At 29.7% G+C, this 21,643-nt stretch overlaps 2 protein-coding genes across 3 annotated transcripts in view; one reads left to right on the forward strand and one right to left on the reverse strand.

The window, feature by feature from the left end:
- Window positions 1-10,228, reverse strand: part of LOC142329987 (luc7-like protein 3) — a 32,526-nt gene extending 22,298 nt beyond the window's left edge. Inside the window, exons 1-5 of the mRNA XM_075374981.1 lie at window positions 10,108-10,228; window positions 8,063-8,308; window positions 4,327-4,536; window positions 2,370-2,531; window positions 170-321 (exon numbers count right to left, since the gene is read on the reverse strand). Coding sequence (XP_075231096.1) covers window positions 170-321; window positions 2,370-2,531; window positions 4,327-4,536; window positions 8,063-8,308; window positions 10,108-10,212 — 875 coding nt within the window. The 5' untranslated portion in view covers window positions 10,213-10,228. The remainder of the gene's footprint in view (window positions 1-169; window positions 322-2,369; window positions 2,532-4,326; window positions 4,537-8,062; window positions 8,309-10,107) is intronic.
- Window positions 10,229-18,869: 8,641 nt separating this feature from the next.
- Window positions 18,870-21,643, forward strand: part of LOC142330105 (lipase 3-like) — a 144,014-nt gene continuing 141,240 nt past the window's right edge. For both annotated transcript variants that reach the window (XM_075375168.1, XM_075375169.1), the window contains exon 1: window positions 18,870-19,298. In XM_075375168.1, the coding sequence (XP_075231283.1) occupies window positions 18,885-19,298 (414 nt within the window). In that variant the 5' untranslated portion in view covers window positions 18,870-18,884. The remainder of the gene's footprint in view (window positions 19,299-21,643) is intronic.

Genomic DNA, 21,643 nt, shown 5'->3' on the forward strand with positions numbered 1-21,643 from the left:
CATATACAAAACTAGCAAATTCAATTAATTTTTTACAAGATTCTACATAAACTAGTAAAATTTTTCAGAAAGTTTGTAACTAAAAAAAAATATATCTGTATAAAAAGTTAATATCAATTAAATGTTAACTGAATTTAAAACAATTTCAAAATCAGAAGTGTAAGATTACCCTCTATATGAATCATCATCATCCCTCCTTCTACGCCTTTCTTCCCTTTCTCGTTCTCTTTTCTTTTCTTCTTCTTCTCTTAATCTGTGGCGTTCTCTTCTTTCTTCATCTCGTTGTCTTTCTTTTTCATCTCTCTGTTTAGCTCTTATACTCTAAATTTAAAAATTTTAAAATGAAAACAGATCAAAATACTGATTAAAATAGAGCATGTATGATAGAATAAAATATATTACTTTTATACATTTTATCATTCTTCTAATAAAATGTCTAATTTTTTCATATTTAACAATATTTTTACAAATTAAAGTTAATTATTAAGCCTAATTTGTAATTTTTTGTTTCAGATATGTATTTTCATGGCCATAAAATATTACGTAACACACATAAAAATATTTTACTTCACTTCTGCAAATTATGAATTTACTTTTTTAACAAATAAATGAAGGAACAATACTCATCAGGTACAATCAATTTTTGGTTTTCTTGGATTTAATTATCAATGTAACTTATGGAAAAAAAAATGAACCTTAGAATTTTTTCTGTATTAGGTAAATTTTAATTGTATGAACAGTAATGGTATAGTAACAAAATTAAAGCAAACTTAGAAAGGTATCAGCTTTATTATAAGCAATTTTTACATGATTTTTTTTTTTAATGTAAAAAGTTAGTAGGATGACAATTTCAAAACTGATATCAGCATTTATAAAATGAACTCAAAATTTCTATCTCTTCCTTTGTTATACACCAAAACCTATTCAAAACAGATCCTGAATAAGACAGAAACATTTCCGTTTTGGAAAAATAACACTGCTCCTGTAAAAAAATCAATGTAAATCATCCTATATAATATGGAACCTCCACAGCATGGAAACGATAAGTTGGGCTCCCTCAATAATAAGGAAAATATACTGTATGAGCTCTGGATATTAAGGAAGGAAAATTGATTATTTTTTTAGAAGGTAAATAAAAATAACAGTAGCCTACAACGAAGCTATGACAGATGTATATGAATTGGCGATTGAACACGCAAACAGAGAACACCTATAGTGGTGCCATACACATTCCACAAAAATGATGTCATTGTTTACTGTGTGACAATTTGTCTATTCTTCTTTTCTATCAATACTGCAGTCAGGTTTACTTGCTTGTGAACTAGTAGTGTATGTTGAGTTACCTGAAGTTCGTGTTAGTTTTTTACTGTTAACAATTACGGTGTTTGAGCTTTAACATATTCTTGTGTATTATGTCTATCTTATTACTGTACTGTACCGTACAGTATATATAGTAAGGTACGGTATATATATATTATATGTATTGGTTTATCGTAATTTTATAAATTTGTTTTAAAATTTACTAATAGTCTCATAAAAATACTGCTTAAAGAATAAATGAAAAAAATTGACGTTATTAAAAAAGTAATTAAAAGTTGAACTAAATAAAAAAAATAAATTGATTATGTCAGTTAAAGAGCAAATTTAAGTACGGAAAAACTCAGATCTACAACACTTTCAAAAATAAGAAAAAATTAAGGAGCAGTGGTTAAAAGGAAATGGGAACATGAAAATGGAAAGTTAGTTTCCATCTAACACTACTATCATCACAAAACCATTGAATCAGGGAGTGATTTACACCATGAAAATCCTCTGCAGAAGAATGGCGTTGCAATCGATTATGAAAATGAATGGTGCTAATGAAATGAAAATGAGAATGCTAGTGAGTTCGCAAAATCAATTTCAATACTTGATGCTGTCTACTAGATTCATATGGCAGTAAAGAATGTAATAGAGGAAACATAACAAAATGTTTAAAGCTAAATTCTTATCACTTCCCGATGCAACAACTGTCATTGCTGTCTTAGATGAAGCAAAGGAAAATATAAGAATTTTAAAAGAACTGTGCAGTACTATAGAATTTGAAATAGACGCTAATACATACGTAAACTCTGAAACTGATTTGGCTTACAAGTATTACGGCTAACAATGCAATGAGGTAGTTTGTGTCAGTTCCATGGGAAGTGATGACACTGAACGTCTGAAAATTGTACAGTAGACAAAAAAATATATAAGATATTTGACAGCTTTCATTTCATGCTTTGATTCAACCAACGTGAAAAAAAAATTAATCAAGGAAGCCATTAGACATTCCCAAACCAAATAAATTTAAAAAAAAGTAATTTTATTAAATATTAAAATTAACTTACCATAATTTCTTCAAGTGCAGATCTTAATCTAGCATAACCTACATGTTGTTTGCCCATTAAATGGTCATCAATACGTGACTGTGCATCACCAACAATTAGAAAAGCACCACACACTTCACATACTTCCATTTGTTTCTCTTGAGCAGCAGCCAACTCAGCAGTCTAGAAGGAAAAAACCACAAAGTTTTAAAGTTAATTCTTTTTTTCCATTGACATTCATCACAGATAAAAATTTTTAGGTAAAATGAACTTTAGCAGTAATACAGATTAACATAAATAATCTACAGAATCATTAATTGAATTACTTACCACAAATTTCAGAGAAAAAGCATTATCCCCAAACTACTAGCGATTATTCAGTTATGGACATAGTTAACCATTTTTATTAATATATTATATGAAGTCTGTTCAAAAAATAACTAAAGATTTTTAATTATGCACCAATGGAGATTTTAGTTGTGTGGTTGGCAGCAGTGTGTACTGCATTAACTCCTCTGTAACCACATGTTCTTGGATTGTTGATATCTCGTTTAGTTTCTTTATTGTTGTTATTTTAGGCAACATGTTTAAATGATAATTGTGATTTTTGTAATATGTGATACTGGGAAAACCTTTCACAGAAACATTTCAACTTTTTAAAGAAGCTTACGGAGATGATGTTATGGCTCATATGCAATGTTATGAATGGTTTTCATGATTTAAAAGTGGTAGTTAGTCAATTAAAGATGACCCTTGACCAGGAAGGCTTTCAACTTCCAACTGATGACACTCACATTCAGAAAATCAGTGCTCTGGGGCATGCAAATTGCTAATTGAATGTCACAGAACTTGCAGATGAGGTTAGGATCTCAGTTAGATCATGTCAACATTCTGACTGAAAAAATTGAAATTAAAAAATGGAAATCATGCATCAAGTTGCAGCAAACTTTGTTCCTCTTTTGATGACCGAACAGCAGAAAGAACATAGAGTGGACATTTGTCTGCTACTTCTTGAACAAGCCGATGATGATGAAACATTCATGCAAAGGATCATAACAGGAGATGAAAGCTGGGTTTACGGCTATCACATTGAAACAAATGTTTCAAATCATCACAATGGATTGGCAAAGGATCTCCACGTCCCTAGAAAGCACTTCAGTCTCGATCCAATGTTAAAGTAAGTGATGCTCTGTTTTTTCAGATTTTAATGGAATTGTGCACTTTGAATTCTTGCCTCAAAGTGAAATTGTGAACCGTGCACACTATAAGGCATTTTATAACAGTTACATGAAAAAAATTTGCAAAACGAGACTAGAGTTGTGGCGAGAAACTCATGGTTCCTTCATTGCGACAATGCACCTGTACACTCAGCTTTGTCAATTTGTCAGTTTTGTGCCGAAAATCAGATGACACTCTTCATTTAGCCTCTCTACTTACCAGACCTGGCTCCTTTCGATTTTTTCTTATTTCCAAAATTAAAATCAGTGATGAAAGAATGCTGTTTTTAGACATTAAAGCAAATTTGTCACAGACCTTAAAGGTCATTTCAAATAAAGCTATCCAGGACTACTTTATGTAGTGGAAAAACCACTGGGAAAAGTGTGCGAGTAGGAAAGGGAAGTACTTTGAAGAGACAGGACAAGGACCAATAATCTGTAAAATTAATAATAGATTAAAACAATAAAGTTAGGTTTACTATTTTCTGAACAGACCTCATAGCTTTTTTTTGTATATCTCTTTCTAGCTTACACATCATCAATCCGCAAATAAAACAAGGAAATGACCTGACTGACTTTGACAACTGGTCTCTCTTAATCTTGGATATTACTTCCGTTATTCCAAGACCAACAGCAGTTGCCGTCATTATAAAGATGAAACCAGAATTTTTTTTGATGAAGATTTAAATTTATTTTTAAAAAAAGTAAAATCTAAAGAAACAAATGCTAATTTATATTACTAATGAACAAAATTTAATTACCTGTGACCAATGGCTATTGTCATTTTGTTTACGTAATGATTCACGTTCTTCTTTTAATTGATCACATAATTTCATTAAACCCTGAGCCTGTTCAACATTTCCTTGAATTCCCATCTGTTCTGCTTCACATACCAAACTATTAATTTTTTCTGACAACAAAGCTATCTGTTCCATATTACGCTGTGTCTGTGCTGGAGTTAATGCACTTTGCTAAAAAAAAATTTAAAAAAAAAACATGTAATATAAATTAATAAATATTTTTAAAAATAAAGAGGATCCACATTATTAGACATTCTTATATTATAAGCAACAAAATCTTTTAATTAAACATCTAAATACATAAGATCTAATGACAATTAGGCAGTCAGTTTTTTAAACTTAATCTCCCAATTTAAATGTGGTTTATGAATTACAAATAGAAAATTAAAAAAAAAAAAATTATATTCTATTATATATAATTCAAGGAATTAACTTTTTACAATAGGTTATGGTGAGAGAAGATATAACAAGGAAATAAAACAATTTTATGGTAACAATAATACAACTATTTTCAGCTGAAAACCACAGTAAGTTCTGTGTGCAAATGCTTATTAATTGAAACTACAATGATAAAACCCAACTTTGATAAAACAAATTTAATTTGTAAAAATAAGCTATCATATACAAACAATTAAGAATAAATTAAAAATGCTGTTTAATATATAAATAAATATAGATAGAACTATTCTTTTGAAACTAATTCAGTTCAGGAATTCAACAGACATTGAATTTTTTTTCAGTATTAGCAGAAATCAACAGCTAGTATAACTTCAAGAATAGTTGTGGCAAACTAAGAGCATCTCTCCCACATGTAACTGGATTAAATTGCTAGTTTCCTTAATCAGCAGCAATGCTCAGTATTATCCATCAAAAAATTATAATACAATCAAGATTTAAATAAAAAGCTGTAGAAAGCTATATTTTGATTTCTTTAAATCCTAATAATCTTTAAAACTTAATTTCACAAAATGTCAACTTTCTAATAATTTTACCTCTAAACAGCAGAAATATTACTAGTTAAAAATTATTATTAATGACAGTTAATTAACAAAGTATTATTAACGACAAAAAACAAACTTTACCCTACATCATGCATGAATAAAAAATAAATATCTAATAGACATGAATTTACTAAAATAAAGATTATGTATGAAAAGAATTCGAACTATGCACTTAGTGCTACTAAGTAAGTTCTATATATCTTTATTACTATAAATTGAATAAGCTACTTCAATTTTTAATCATTTTACCTACTGCTACACGTAGTAGAAACATAATTTAAAAAATCTCATATTGGTATCTATTGTGGGAATATATTTTTCATAAAGTGCAACTGATTAAGTTTATTTTAATATCTTTTATATTTTATAAGGTCATTTTATAGTGTTAAAATATTTTTTGCTTTAACAATTGTAGGACAAAATATGAGGTAATACTACAAGATAATAAGACAAAAAATCTTGTAATGAAGATGTATGGTCAACCAAGTACATTGAACTTTGACAGCAAATTGAGCAAATTCTTCAACAGTAAAAAATATATTAACTTTATACAACAGTTTACATTTTAATCACAATTATTTCTCTTTTTAAAACAACTACACAATTTACATCAAATAAAGTGAGATTTTTATTAATTTTTAAATGGAATCACTGCTTTCACATACAAACACATACAATACTTAATGCTAAGAAATATGTAAATGAATTTAGAGAAAAAGAACAGTTTAATAAAAGACTGATAACCAATATATCTACAACCACCTTTCAAGAGGAACAATAAACCAACAGGGTATTTCTAATTTAAATCAACAAGTGATCAATGCAATACAATTTTTGATTTTGATGATATTTGGTATATAACTATCCACCTTGTAGTAGCCAAAACATTTTTTATATTTAAAAAAAAAATGTTTTCTTCAGTATAAACTATCTTCTAACTCGCCAACAGGTAAAAACAGCCATTTTCATCACTTTTCCAAGGTGGCAAAAATCTGAAATGTTTACAGCAGTTAAGTACTTTTTATGTACTTTAAGACCAAATAAAATTTATATATGTACTGATACTAATGTAAATGTTTTAAATCAGAGATTGCCCGGACATTCAGAATACATTTCTGACTTGTTGGAACATAAAAGGTTCTTGTTTCTGGGACTCTAGTGATTACCTGATAACGAGAACCGAGCTATTATTCAGTCTCTTGAAAATCTTTATTAGAGCAGAAAATAAATTTTATATTTTTAATATTGTCTTTGCAATAATTGTAAATTTCAGTAGATGTAACAATTTGATTGTTGACTGTCCTTTTAAGGCTTGTTTTAGTCACAGTCCTTTTTACAGTTCCACCAATACGATCACATGGTATGAGGCAAAAACATGCTATTCAGATGCGATTTAAAAATTTTCTTGATGGTAGCACAAATTTATAAAACTTTTTGTTTGTTTTTATTCTGGGCTGAGGAGCAATCAGAAAAGTAAAAAAAATGTTTAAGTTGTGGTAAGTGTTTTTACTTCATTTATAATTTGCTCTTGGAAACTGAAGAACAAGGTAATATTATTGTGCTTCAAGTACTCACTAATCACAAGTAGCTTTGGCGTTGTAATTTTCCTTTTTTAAAATATATGAGAAATGGATATGCATAAGTTTTTGACAAGTGACATGACTAGACTTCATCCTGTATCAAAAAAGAAAATTACAATTACAATAAATTCACTCTTCAATAAGTTTTCCTTTTTAATGTTGAGGAAATTAGCTTGTTTCTTTGCAACAAAATGATACCTTTTTTGATTATTAAAATTTTCAGTAAGTTTATTTAAGTACTCTTGAAATGAAAGAATCTGAGTAGTTAGTTCACGATGGTTAACAGAAACCCGTTTGAAAATAATTTCAGAATAAAAATCATTCCAGCTCTCTTGCAGTAATCTATGCGCTTCATTAGTGCCTGGACATTTTGCATGCCAAGTGCTGAAAACAAGCTTTATTCGCCAAACTCAACTATAACATATTGAAGCTCAAACACATCTTGACATTCTGATTCACTTTCTGTATCATCTTGTGGTTTTTGTATTTTGTACCCAATGATCTGCCTGGAATTAATTTTAAATTTGGATTGCTTGTTGAGTGACAAATAATTTATAAGAGATTTCTTAACCGGTTTAGTGTGACAGTTAAAAAGACCAGAACAACTTTCCCCATTAATATGAAAATATTTATCTAAATATTTGTTTTTATGATAAGTGCAGATATTTCTTGTTTCCGTACATCCACTTCTTAAAGATATCAATGTTATTTGCTGTTCAGTAAACTCTTAAAATATCGTGCAATACTGAAGATCTATTGTAAGTTAATTTGTGACATACTGTTTCAGTATGAATGCCAATTAAACACTCTACAATTTGTTTTTATAAAATGCAAGGATTCTTACAATAACAATACAATTAGTATACATTATAAAACTACCAATTGCACCTCACTTTGTCTTATTCCAGTTTCTCTATAGCTACAGAAAATTTTTCTAATTAATAAAATTAAAAACAAAAGATATCGCAAAATCAATTAATATCATCAAAATCAAAAAATAAAACTTTTGAAAATCTGTTGAATTAAAATGGAAACCAGCAAGACATTACAGTATAACTGTTTATCAAGAATAAAAGTTTTTCAACATCCTAATTTAAGGAATGCCATCTATCTTACCGGTTCAGATTTACCAATAAGAGCAAGTCTTTGTTTTCCTTTAGCGATTTTTCGTTCAACTTCATTAAGCATACTTTGTGAGAATCGTATAAAATCATCTTCATAACTTTGTTTTTTATAACTGTTTGATTTTTCAAACAATGCTTTTGCTTCATCATCATGTACTTTAGAACATGCTCCCAAATCAGCACGTGTGTTGACAAACAAATCATGAGGGCAAAATTTCACCATGTAGAATTTACAATACTGAAAAAAAGAAAATCAGCGTTTAAATGAAAATATAAAATAGTTGTTACATAGAGTAAAATATGGACAAAACAATGTGGCAGCACTTAATGTCAATTACAAGCATAAACACATTATGTGCCGTCTCAAAATTAACTAAAAAAAAACTCAGTTGAGACTAGTTAGCAAAGGTTAAAAGGTTAGTGGTCATCCATATATATAATATGTGTGATAGGAAAATTCATAAAGTATCTAATCAGACACATATGAGAAAAATGAATATCTTCTTCATACTGCTAACACAACAAAGTTACAAGGCTGGAGATATGACTTAAATTAAAAGCTGATTTATCTCAGGCAATACAGATTTACAATTTACACAAAAGATGAACCCATACTTTACAGTTTTTCTACATTTAATATTTTCTAGCCATTATAAAATAGTACAATTACGCAATTTTATATATATATATATATTCATCTCGGATTTTGAAAAAGAATTGGAATATACCTTATTTAGGACCTAAGTTTATTCATTACAAGTGAAACTATTTGTCAGAAATGTCTAACCTGAGTTATGTCATTGTAAATAATGCAGTACCACCACCAAAAATTTCACAATCAACAGTGTACAAAATATAATATACATTATTTTTGGGATTAAATAATTGGTTATTGTAAACCATTATGGACTCGGCCTAACAATCGACCAATTTAATATCGCTCATTCCACAAAAGTGTTAGTAACCTAACCTAATCTTAACCTTAACTCATATTTTACTTAAGTTATTTACTCTGTAAATAATGTATATTGCACATTTACCAAAACCCACAACTTAAGCTTAATGTAAGTAAATTTAATCTTATGTGAATTGAATCTCATGCTTAATTTCACTGAAACCAAATCATTTTGTCTGAGTAATGAGTATTGAGATTAGAGCATATACATTATCTTTTTACATTAGAGAATTATTAATCATTTTAAGAATAATTCAATTAAATTACATTAGTAAGAATAAAGTACATAAAGCAATGGCAGCTCTTAAAATGGCATAACCAAGTAGTATATAAAAAAAATTCACTGACATTTCAGACCAAAGCATTTCTCTTATTTGTAATAATAAAGGTTATGTTTATTTAATGGGGATTATGTAAATTAAGTCGCCTACCATATTTATCATATATATTTGTGGTGATAATTTGTTGGGTTCAGCATATATATATTACCTTTCTGTGGATATCTTATTATATCTTATTTATTTAAATAAGATTACTAATAAAACACGTATATTTCTGATAAAAGAAATTCACCACCAGAAAAATATTGCTGAATCTAGAAAATCAACGGCTTCATCAGTTCGTATGCTAATTAATTGGCGAGTTTGTAATTTCATTAAGTTTAAATTTTAAGAATGTTAAGTGAAAACTACATTTCAAAAATCTATTATCTGGAAAAAATCAGACAGTGTTATGAACTTAATTAGAGCTTAAAAAGGAATAGATATGTTTAAAATTCACACATTTTCATATCTCAATAAAATTTGTTTTAACCGGGAAATGAAGTTCGTAGCCTATTCAGAACTGCTTCCCACGAGACAGCATACTGGTCAAGTCTAGCACAAAAATATTATTAATTGCTCCGCTATACTACAACGAGGTGAATTATGCTACTTCAATTCTGACCTAAATTTTACTAGATATAACGCAAAAATTCATAGCAATTACACCATTTGTTTACGACAGGATAACAATGCTTCCTATCAACAGAACATCTACTTATAATGACAAATATGTAAAAATAAAAACAAAAAATGAGTTACCTCAGGATCCTCCCAATTAACTTCTTTAGTTTTTTCAGTTGGCGCAACATTTCGATTTCTTCCCATTAACTCATCAAGAAGAGCCGCAGCAGCTAAGACCGCCATCTTTAACTGAACTCGGTGTGGAATTCTACTATGCAACAAAGACATCAAATATATTCTAAAGTTTTGTTTACACATTTGGCCAACGAGTATATTATGGAAATAATGTACAATAGGTTATTCTCTCTTAATCAGTAAATACAAATAATGTAGGCTGTTGACAAGATTACTTTAAATATTTAAAAGCTATTTACTAATATATACCTTTAAGCTATTATATATCTTTAATAACGTGTACCTTATTTATTATTTATTTAAAAAAAAAAATGTAATTTGCCTCTTATAAATCTCATTGTAGGTAGGCAGTTTTGTAATTTTTAATTTCACGTTCTCGGTATACAGTTTATTATGATTTGAGTTTCTCAAATCGTTTATGATGGAAGTATACGAGCAGAAAGGGTGTAAAGTAGGAAAAGGCGGGATATTTAACATTTCTGTTATCAATGACTTATCAAACTCTGTGCGACTTTGCAGTAGTAACTCGTAAGATGATAGTGGGAAATTTTAATCTATGTTGTTTAAATAAATTAACAATTAATATAATCCACTTTACCACCATGTTGATATGTTTCTTTAGATCTCTTGGCTTACTTGGAAGCCATCATCAGGAGTTAAAATTAATGCATTAAAGTCAAAAGTTTAAAAAATCATAGTTAAAATTTTAAAACGTTTATGACAGTCGGTCCTACTGGTATACTGAAGGAATATACATAAACTCTGATGGATTAAAATGAAATCAAACAGAACCATGTTATCAAAGAGATAATTATAATATTAAATTATTACTTGTTTATAGTTATATTTAGTAAGTTTTTAAATAATATATTGTCTTTAAAAACTTTTTTTTCATTAATTAAATTTTTATTACTACAGTATATATGATATTTTTCCATTTAGAAGTATTATAATATTTATAAGAAATATCTAAGATTTTCATGAAGTTATTATGATTGTATGTATGATCGTATTCTTTTTATGTTAGGCAAAGTTAGAGTTTTCTGTTTTATTATTTTTAGTGCTATTTATATGCTCTTTAGCACATGTGGAAAATTTGCGATTGGTCATACCCATGTATATCAATCAAGTCACAAACATCACAAATAAGATTGTATATTCCCTGTTTATCAAATTTGGAATCATTATCATATGATTTTTTTATTAATATATTTAATTAATTTGTTATTAGTAGCATCTGCAGGTGTTAAGCCATTTTTTTAATATATTTTTTCAATTTTTATTTATATTTTTTCCTAATATTTTTGTATTGTTATTTATATTATCTAATTTGCACTTATCAATACCTTAACATCTTCAATCCAGCTATGAACACCTCGAACATTCCATTGGATAATGTTCATAGATGGAGGTATCTGTAGATATATATATATATATATATATATATATATAGATGCACAATTATAGTTATATAAAATTTATTTATAGGTGATTCTGATTTTCTGTTGTAAATAATGCCGTGTGAAAATTATTTGTCAAATATTATTTGAGTTTTCTTTTTATATTATAACTTTAATGAATTGCTTGGCTTCTTCGAACACTTCATCCACTACCATATCCTTGAGGAGACTTCAGGATTGTGGTGGAGATCTGGAAGCCTGGGAAGCTGGAAATACTATACCACGAGTTGATTTTCTGATAGATCTCTTTAAAGGGATCTTTTTAGTTTGCTGTAGTGGAGATTTTATTTGGTGGTGAAGGATTAAAGTTGTTTTTGGTAAACCACTGTCAGTTGTTTCACTAATAATACCTTTTTTCTTGCCTGTAGTCTTACCTTGCTGTGAGCAAGGCAACTTGATCAGATAAAATCTGAAAGTGCTGCTTTAATTCACTGCAGGTTCTACATTATTTATTACCTGCATTTGCAGGGGCTTGGCTTGATGTAGCGGTAGCAAAAGAGACGTTTGATTTAATTAGATTCTGGGAGTTCAGTATGTTTTTGTATTCTTTTCATGCAGCCGGAAATGGTAGTTTCAGCTGGTAAAGATTTTGAGAATTGCTCTTTCTCCTATAAAATTGGGCAATATCTCGAGTGAGCTGAACGTGATCCAGCACAGTTAATACATTTTCCTTCCTCCTGACAGTCAGTATCTTTTTGTGCCCTTCTTTGGCAGATCTAGCATACATTGCAATGTTTGGACAAGAAGTTGTGGTGTGACCATACCTTTGACACTGAAAACATCGCCATGAATTAGGGATGAATGGTCATACTCTAACCGGCAGGTATCCTACTTAATTTTCTCCAGTGGTGTGGCAAGGTTGCAGATTAAAATAAGGTAGGGAGTAGGTTCCTCCATTCCACTCTGACATTTCATAATTCTCTTCACCTCTGTAATATCTTGAGGACAAAGCTCTTTGGCAATTTGCTAGCGTCCATCTGAAGAAGTTTGTGGCAAAAAATTACTCTCTGTAATATTCAAGGTTTTATGAAATACCGCACTAGTTCTTTTACCACCCATATTGATTAGAAAGAGCAATCGACTCTGCTCATCACCAAAAGTCTCTATCAGCATTACCTCTCAGTATCTGTCTGTCAGATTTCTTACATTCTTGGGGGAGCCGCTTGATGCAGTTACTACCGTATTGATCAAAAATGGTGAAACCTTATGAAGGGAGCCACTTTCCTGATTATTGCGTAGAACCAAAATCTGACATTTGCATATTGCAGGTGTGGTTTGTCACCATTTAAATTATTATTTACTTCGGGACAATTTTCGTGATCAGATAAAGCTGATCGAGGTCTTTATCATTAATACCATTAGGTATTAATGATTTTTACAAATACAATCTACAAAGGACTGGAATGAAATTTCAAAATTCTGTCCATCTTAAATTAACCATCATTAAAAATTAAATACCTGCCAGACAAATAGAAAGACTGAGTTCTTTGTTGTCCTGACTTTGCAGTAAAGAGGAAGATAAAACATCTCCTGACATCCCCTTACATTCTGTTCCAATGCTACAAAGAAAGATCAGACAATTCTTTATAAAGGAAAGAAGAATGATATTACTTGTTACTGGAAGAAAATAATTTTGACAGACTAAGAAAAAGAGATAATAATTTTAAATTAAATAAAAATAAATTTTTACAAACTGATGAATTATAAACTGGATTTTTAGAACTAAGTATCAGCACCTTCTTTAGTGATGCAAGATTATATTTAAAACTTGTATGCCATTATTGTTTCAGTTGCCTGTCTCATTTCATTTGCGACTTATGAGTAACTGTGCATTACATGTCAGCCACCCTTTGTATTAATTGAACAAATACAACATAAATTGAATATATTATTTAGCTACTATAGTTATTAAGGGGTCTTCTAATCTTTTATGATATACAATTTTCACACCAACCAGAGTACGATCAGCAACAGGAGCACAATCAGCATTACCAGTAATTTCAATGAAGAAGGTGCTGTTGAGAAAAGTCACTCCTGTTTCAAACTTGTTCAGATATAGAAGTCATAAAATATGTACCTATAATCAACTAATCTCATCCGTACATAGAGCCAATGATCTTCCAGTCAATGATGTGCTTATATCTCAAACCACATCCCTTATATCTCCATATATATGTGGTTTGATCCCTTATATCTCCAGAACTACGGGACCGATTTTGACCAAACTAGGTCAGATTAGTTCTATTTATGAAGCAATGATGCTATTAAATTTTCAACTTAAAAAGTCAAGGGGGTGAGGCTGTAGAGCAAGGTCACTTTCAGTATCTCCAAATTTCGCCTAATTAAGTTCATATATTTATTCATATAAAATAAATAAATTTTATTCAGTACTACAAGTTTTTCAGTACTACAATATCTTTCTTTCTTAATTCTAAACCCGAATTCTTATGTTCTCAGCCCTCGTTCATAATACATTTGTAAACAATTAAAAAATAACAATATTTAAAAAAAATTTGTTGCAAAATCGCACCTTCACCTCAAAAAATGTACTAAAGTAGTGGCTAAGTGGCCATACTGCATCAATAGTACCCCCTATCACTACAAACAGCGCTAGTATAGCAATCCGCCAGCTTGGAATTTCCCTTTTTCCTTGTGGTAAATTCCCTTTTCCCACTTCCTCTTGAACCGGGAAATCTGAAATTCCACAGGGTTGCCATTCGAATTATTTTTTACACTTTAAACATTGATTATTTATTTTATTTTATTTAGTTAACATCTCAAAGATTGGTAGCACTGACATACAGCTGTTGTAGTCACCCGCTTTGTTGTGACGTCACAGGTGAGCGGTATAATTAAGCAAATTAGTAATATTTTAAAATGCAAAAAAGTAACTCGGCTGGGTCACGAACTCGATGGCCCCATCGACTCGGTATCTAGTGCGTTAAGGCTCGTGGCTACACCAGTCTGCCGAAGGTACAAGCGAAATTTGTTCTATGTAGGTTGTGAAATTACATTAAAATAAATATTTATCTGTATCATGAGAAGAAGACACGTACAAAGATTGTATGATGACATCATACCGACATCTATTGTTGCCTACTACAGAACTTAAAATCTTATTCAGTCTAGCTTCACTTGTCGATATTGTGTGTTGTGTTTCACAGAGAAATAAGTGTTTTGCTATATTTTCATCTGTTCTTTATAATATAAAAGTGATTTTTCTCGTTTTTATTTGCTACAACATGGCTTCTGCAAAAGTTCATGAATGTTCAAATCAACCAGACAATTTTATTATGTCTGTGCTAAATTTACGCCTAAATCTCAAAGAAAGATTATCTGTGAATTGATCAAAACAGCTTATAAATTTTATTTTGATTGTACGCTCGGGGATCAAGATAAAATCTGGACATCTCATGTTATTTGCATATTGTGCTCAGTAACTCTAACTGAATAATTGAAGTGGAAACGACGAACCAATGTATCAATGATTTGGTGTGAACCTAAGGTCCACTTCACCGACTGCTATTTTTATATGACAAATATATTTAGATTTTCATTCAAAAATAGAAAATTCATAAAATATGCAGATTTGTTCTCAGCTCTAAAGCCGGTACTACACGTAGAGAAGTTACCTGTACGTGTACCATCATCTAATCCGACATTGCTAGAAGAAAAATCTGAAAATGAAGCAGATGATGTAGAGAATGTTGAAGAATTCTCCTGTATCTAACGAGAAATCTCCTCATTTAATTCAACAACATGAACTTAATGATTTAGTTCGCGATTTAAAGTTAGGAAACCAGCAAGCTGAACTTCTGGGTCTAGACTTCAACAGTAGAATATTTTAGCGGAAAAAAATCTACTACGTTTAGAACACAAAATAAAACTCTTTCAAACTTATTTTACGATGAAAAATTATTGTGCGTTTGTACTGTTGAAGATGGCCTGATGAAAGAGCTTGGAATTCAGTATATTCTTGAAGAATGACGTCTTTTTATTGACTCTTCTAAAGTTAGCTTGAAAGCAGGTTTATTGCATAATGATAAAAAGCAGCCATCCATTCCATTAGCTCATGCAGTCGACGTGAAAGAAACGTATGAAATATGGCATCAATACTAGAAGTAATAAAATACATAGAGTATAAGTGGCAAATTTGCAATGATCTGAAAGTTTTTGCGTTACTTCTTGGTTTACGAAATATTGTTTTTTTTTTTTTTTTTAGATAGCTGCGATAAAAATTCATTACAAGTAACTGGCCATTACAGCAGGACTTTCTTGCTGGTGAAAAAATGTAAAGCATTTATTATTAAGAGTGGTAAAATAATACTGCCGCGACTCCACATAAAATTCGGACTCATGAAAGATTTTGTAAAGTTACTAGAAAAAGATGGACTAGGAGGTAATCATTTAAAAATAAGTTTTTCTAAATTAAGTGACGTTAAGCTCAAGAAGGGTATATTTATCGCTCCGCAAATCAAGAAACTGCTTAAGGATTTAACTTTGACGATAAACTTAGCGAATGTGAATTAGTTGCACGGAAGCCCTTCAAAATTGGTATTTTAGACAACAGAAAAGGTAAAAACTACGTTATTTTTGGTCAATAAGCTGTTACAAAACTACAAAGTTTAGAATGTAGGATGTAATTAAAAATTCATTTCCTCCAACCTAGACTTTTTTCCTGAAAATTTGGCCTCTGTCAGCGATGCGCAAGAAGAGCGTTTTTATCAGGATATTCTTACCATGAGTATCAGTACCAAGGAAGACGGGATCCTGGAATCCCATTTATGGGATTATGGGAATTATGGGTGACTATTGCTGGTTTTTGTTTAGAGAAACTGATCAAATATAATAACAAGCGAAAAAAATTGTCAACATATTAAAAAAATTAAAGGTAAGACAATTCCTGTGATTTAAACTTTTAAAATTTGTTATTTTAAAGACGTTTCCAATGATTAACACTTTTAGAAACTGTTATTTTAAAATGTATTAATGTATATTAATTTATCTGTGTTTAAATAAAAAAATATTTAGTTGATTTATATAAATTTTAAATGCATATACACAAATAATAATTTTATTTAAATATTGATTCCACAGTGATTATGCATTTATTGGTAAATAAATCGTATGTATTTAAAAAACGTGACGTATTACATAAATTCTGAAAACAGTTTCGAATTCAGTCCCCCAAAAATAGTTAAAATCAGCATTTACGATTCCAGAAACATGAATTTTTTTTTGACTGCGAGTCTTTATCAATAGCAGATAATAGAATGAGTTTTGACTGAATAAGTCTAAACTGATAACTATAATCACAATAATCATTATTACTGATTAATTCGGAGTAACAGTACCAGGTGAAAAGTTAAAAATGTTACGATTTGCTGATGATATAGTAATTCTAGCCGAGAGTAAAAAGAATTTAGAAGAAACAATGAAAGGCATGAATGAAGCCCTACACAAGAACTACCCCATGAAAATAAAGAACAAAACTAAAGTAATGAAATGCAGTAGAAATAACAAAGATTGAATGTGAAAATAGGAGGAGAAAAGATTATGGAGGTAGAAGAATTTTTTATTTGGGAAGTAGAATTACTAAAAATAGACGAATCAGGAGCGATATAAAATGCCGAATAGCACAGGCGAAACGAGCCTTCAGTCAGAAATATAATTTGTTTACATCAAAAACTAATTTCAATGTCAGGAAAAGATTTTTGAAAGTATATGTTTGGAGCGTAGCTTTATATGGAAGTGAAACTTGGACGATCGGGAATACCTGAGAAGAAAAGATTAGAAGCTTTTGAAATGTGATGCTATAGGAGAATGTTAAAAATCAAATGGGTGGATAAAGTGACAAATGAAGAGGTGTTGCGGCAAATAGATGAAAAAAGAAGCATTTGGAAAAATATAGCTAAAAGAAGTGATAGACTTATAGACCACACATTAAGGCATCCTGGAATAGTTGCTTTAATATTGGAGGGACAGGTAGAAGGAAAAAATTGTGTAGGCAGGCAACGTTTAGAATATGTAAAAAAAATTGTTAGGTATGTAGGATGTAGAGGGTATACCGAAATGAAACGACTAACACTAGATAGGGAATCTTGGAGAGATGCATCAAACCAGTCAAATGACTGAAGACAAAAAAAAAGAAGATAATTATAATTTTTTATTTACAATGTTACATATTAATTACAATAATAGTTAAATGTTACATCTTATATCAATATAAAAAAAAAATTAGAAGATAAATAATTAAAGCACTAGGAAATGTCGAACCCAGAATTGAGGATGACCACTGGTCATCTGCCAGTTTTATTGTATTTTAAGTTAATGTAATTGTTTATGATTTAATTTTACCATAAGTACCAAGTTATTTCCTTTTGAAAATTTAAATGAGCCGTATAAATACTAATATTATTTTTTTTTTTAATCTAACTTCAAATAATTAAAAAAAAGCACATAATGATAATAACGTTGTACAAAATTCAACGTATAATATTTATTTTATTGTGTTAAGAATAAAGTTGATACATATAATTAACTATTACACATAATTTTGTATGATAATTACTCTATTAGTATAATCTTATCGTAGTTGTATATAAATTTTTATCCTTTATAAATTTTTTTTTTCGCGCGCAGTTTCGTGCATGTATATGTACTTGTATGTATATGTTTAGTTACCGGTAGGCGGAAGACAAGTAAGTGGTAGGTAGGTTGTGGAAGCTAACAACAATATAAGCTTATCCAACGAAAACAAGAGAGCAGGACCTTCTACAACACTGATTATAATATCCCACTTGACTTCCACTTCATTTCGCTTTTAACCGGCACAGAAGTAGTACACTCATATCTTATAAAATAAAATAAAAACAAAACTAAACGTGTTTATATTTTATTATTAATTTAAAAAAATTATATATTTTTTTAATATAAAATTTGTAATACAGTGTTATTAAGATTAATGGTGTCGTTAATTAAATATTTAAATTAAATTTGATCGTTAAATTTATTATTATTAATACAAATTGTGTTTGTGCGGTTACGTGTTTTTATTTTGACTTATAAAATGTGAAATAAATTTTTGTATATATATTTTTTAAATTATTATTATTATTATTACTATTGTTATTATTGAATAGATATATTTTCCAATTACAATTATATTATGAAAATTAAATTTTCTTATTTTTAATTATGAAATTTTATAATAAAAAATGTTATTTTTATTATTACAATAATAATTATAATCATATTAATATGTTATTAATATATTTTAATTTATTTATAATATTATTTTTATCAGTTACAGTTAATTGTAATGTAATTGATTCCTTTTTAAGTTCATTTTATTCAAATGATTATTATTCACCTCGTTCATTGACTATAACAGATTTTATTTGGCCAAGAAGTTATAACTTTAATTTAAGTACGATACATGGTAACAGTAGTGGTAATAATAATTTGAAAAATAATTATAATTTTAAAATAAATAATAATAATAATAACAATAGCAGAACTAATAAGAATAATAATAATAAAATAAAACGTAATAAAAATAGTAATAATAATAATAATAATTCTAAAATTAAAAATAAAAATTTAACGTTAAGACAAACTGCTACTTATTTTAACAACGGAGAAAAAGTATTGGAGGATGGTAAATTAACAACTGTAAGTAAAATATTTCTATATATATATATATATATATATATATATATATATATATATATATATATACATACAAATATATATTTTTTCTATAAATTAATACATGTACGCTATATATTATATATGTTTCAAATTGATTGTTTATTTTCTGTTCAAGTATCACTTTTAAAACAGGTTAACGGCCATACTAAAAAATGCAACATTTCCAAGGCTGCTATACGTATTTTGCTAAAAATGTTATCCACCGGGCTAGTCTAGTGGTTAACTCGTCATCACAAATCAGCTGATTTCGAAGTCTTGAGTTCTAAGATTCAAATCCTAGTAAAGGCAGTTATTTTTATACGGATTTGAGTACTAGATCGTGGATACCGGTGTTCTTTGATGGTTGGGTTTCAATTAACCACACATCTCAGGAATGGTCGATCTGAGTCATTTAAATTCATACATATCATCCTCTGAAGTAATACCTTACGGTGGTTATGGAGGTTAAACAGAAAAAAAGAGGGAGATAAGGCGAACGAATGTTCATGATGAATAATAGAAGCCGGCCGTCGGTGATACCGAATGATTTGATTGAAAAAGTTGAAAATATTTGAGAAAGCCGGCGCTTCACCGTATTCCAATTGTATTTGATGTTTCCTGATCTTTTACAATATTTGATTTATGAAGTTTTGAGTGAAAATTGAGCTATAAAAAATTGACATAAATTCTGATCGTAGATCGAACTTCAAAGCGATTATACAAGTTATATATTGAATTTCAGGTAGAAAAGGATTTCTGAATTTTAAAATGACAAATATATAAAAAGATGTTGCTTAGAAATTCAGTATTTGGTCATGTGAAGTACGGCTGCTTTTATTAGTATTACAGCAATAGAGGGAATGCACTTTAAAATCAGTATATTTTATAGTAGTATGTATTTATTATTTTATTATTAACTACAGTAATAAAAAACAATTATAAACCGTTCTTGTTGTTCCTGGGTTACTTCTGTGAATGTAGTTGACCGTGCGTGACTGGAACAAGAACGGAATGAATCCTCTAGTTCGAATGCTCTTATTAAAAAAGAACTGACATCACAGTTGTTGACTTTCCCATCACGCGACTAAACTCGCGTTCACCTGTGTTCGCTTACAACTGTGGATTGTTCTGATGCACGACTTATACACACAACTTAATTTAAAATATTTATCATTTTATTTAAAATATAATATTTTTTTCATTTATTTAATTCAATGATTCTAACTAAAACGCGCACGCAAACCGTATTTAATTCGTGCGGGTGTGGCGGTACTATCAGCGACGGTCGGCACTAACTAAATTAGTGTAATTTCACAACTTATATAGAACAACTTTCGCTTGTACGGTCGGCAGCTGGTGTAGCCGCGAGGCTTAGCGCACTAGATACCGAGTCAACCGGGCGATCGAGTTCGAGACCCACCCAGACCGAGTTACTTGTCTACACTTTAAATATTATTTATTTATTTAATTATACCGTTCACCTGTGACGTCACAACATAGCAGTCGACTACAACACCATCTTTTTCGGGTGGGTACAACACCATCATTTTGCAAACAATTTTTTGGAAATTTTATTATTAACAAATGTGCCTAAGAAAAATAAGACCTTAATTAAGCGAAACCTCGTGATACTGAGGGTGACCTTGCTTTACAGCCTAACCCCTTCACCTTTTAAGTTGAAAAATTGAATGGTATTAATGCCTCATATATAGACGTAATCTGACCAAGTTTAATCAAAATTGGTTCAGTAGTTCTGGAGATATAACGTAATTTAGAGGCCAACACCGAACACACACGTACATATCCGGAACATTTCTATTACGTTTTTGGTTCTTTGTGTTCCTTAGGTGTCAAAACGTCAAGATCCGGTGAAAACTGCACATGCCCAAATTGGACCGATACAATACTTTCCCTTCTAGAGCTATAGCGCTATCTAAACGGGAAAGTAAAATATATATATGGGTCTTAATCCTTTTACAGACTAAATCTATATTTAGTAGAGACAAAATGAAAAAATTAACTCATTATTTTGATGATATCTCAATATCCAATCGTTTAGGTATCATGGAACACCAATTAAACTAGTTCTTTCTTTTTCTGTTTAGCTTCCGGAGCCACTGTAAGATATTACTTCAGTGGGTGAATGAGGATGATATGTATGAATAATGTAAGTGAAGTATTGTCTCAGGTCGACCATTCCTGAGTTGTTAAGCTTCGTTTCGGGATAAGTTTATCTTAAAATTTATTGAAAATAAAATTGTGTTTTAACTTAACTATATTCACCGGAATGAAATATCGTGAAGATTTTTTTCTTATATATATATATA

The sequence above is a fragment of the Lycorma delicatula genome, chromosome 9 (genome assembly GCF_047948215.1).
Source record: "Lycorma delicatula isolate Av1 chromosome 9, ASM4794821v1, whole genome shotgun sequence".
NCBI lineage: Eukaryota > Metazoa > Arthropoda > Insecta > Hemiptera > Fulgoridae > Lycorma > Lycorma delicatula.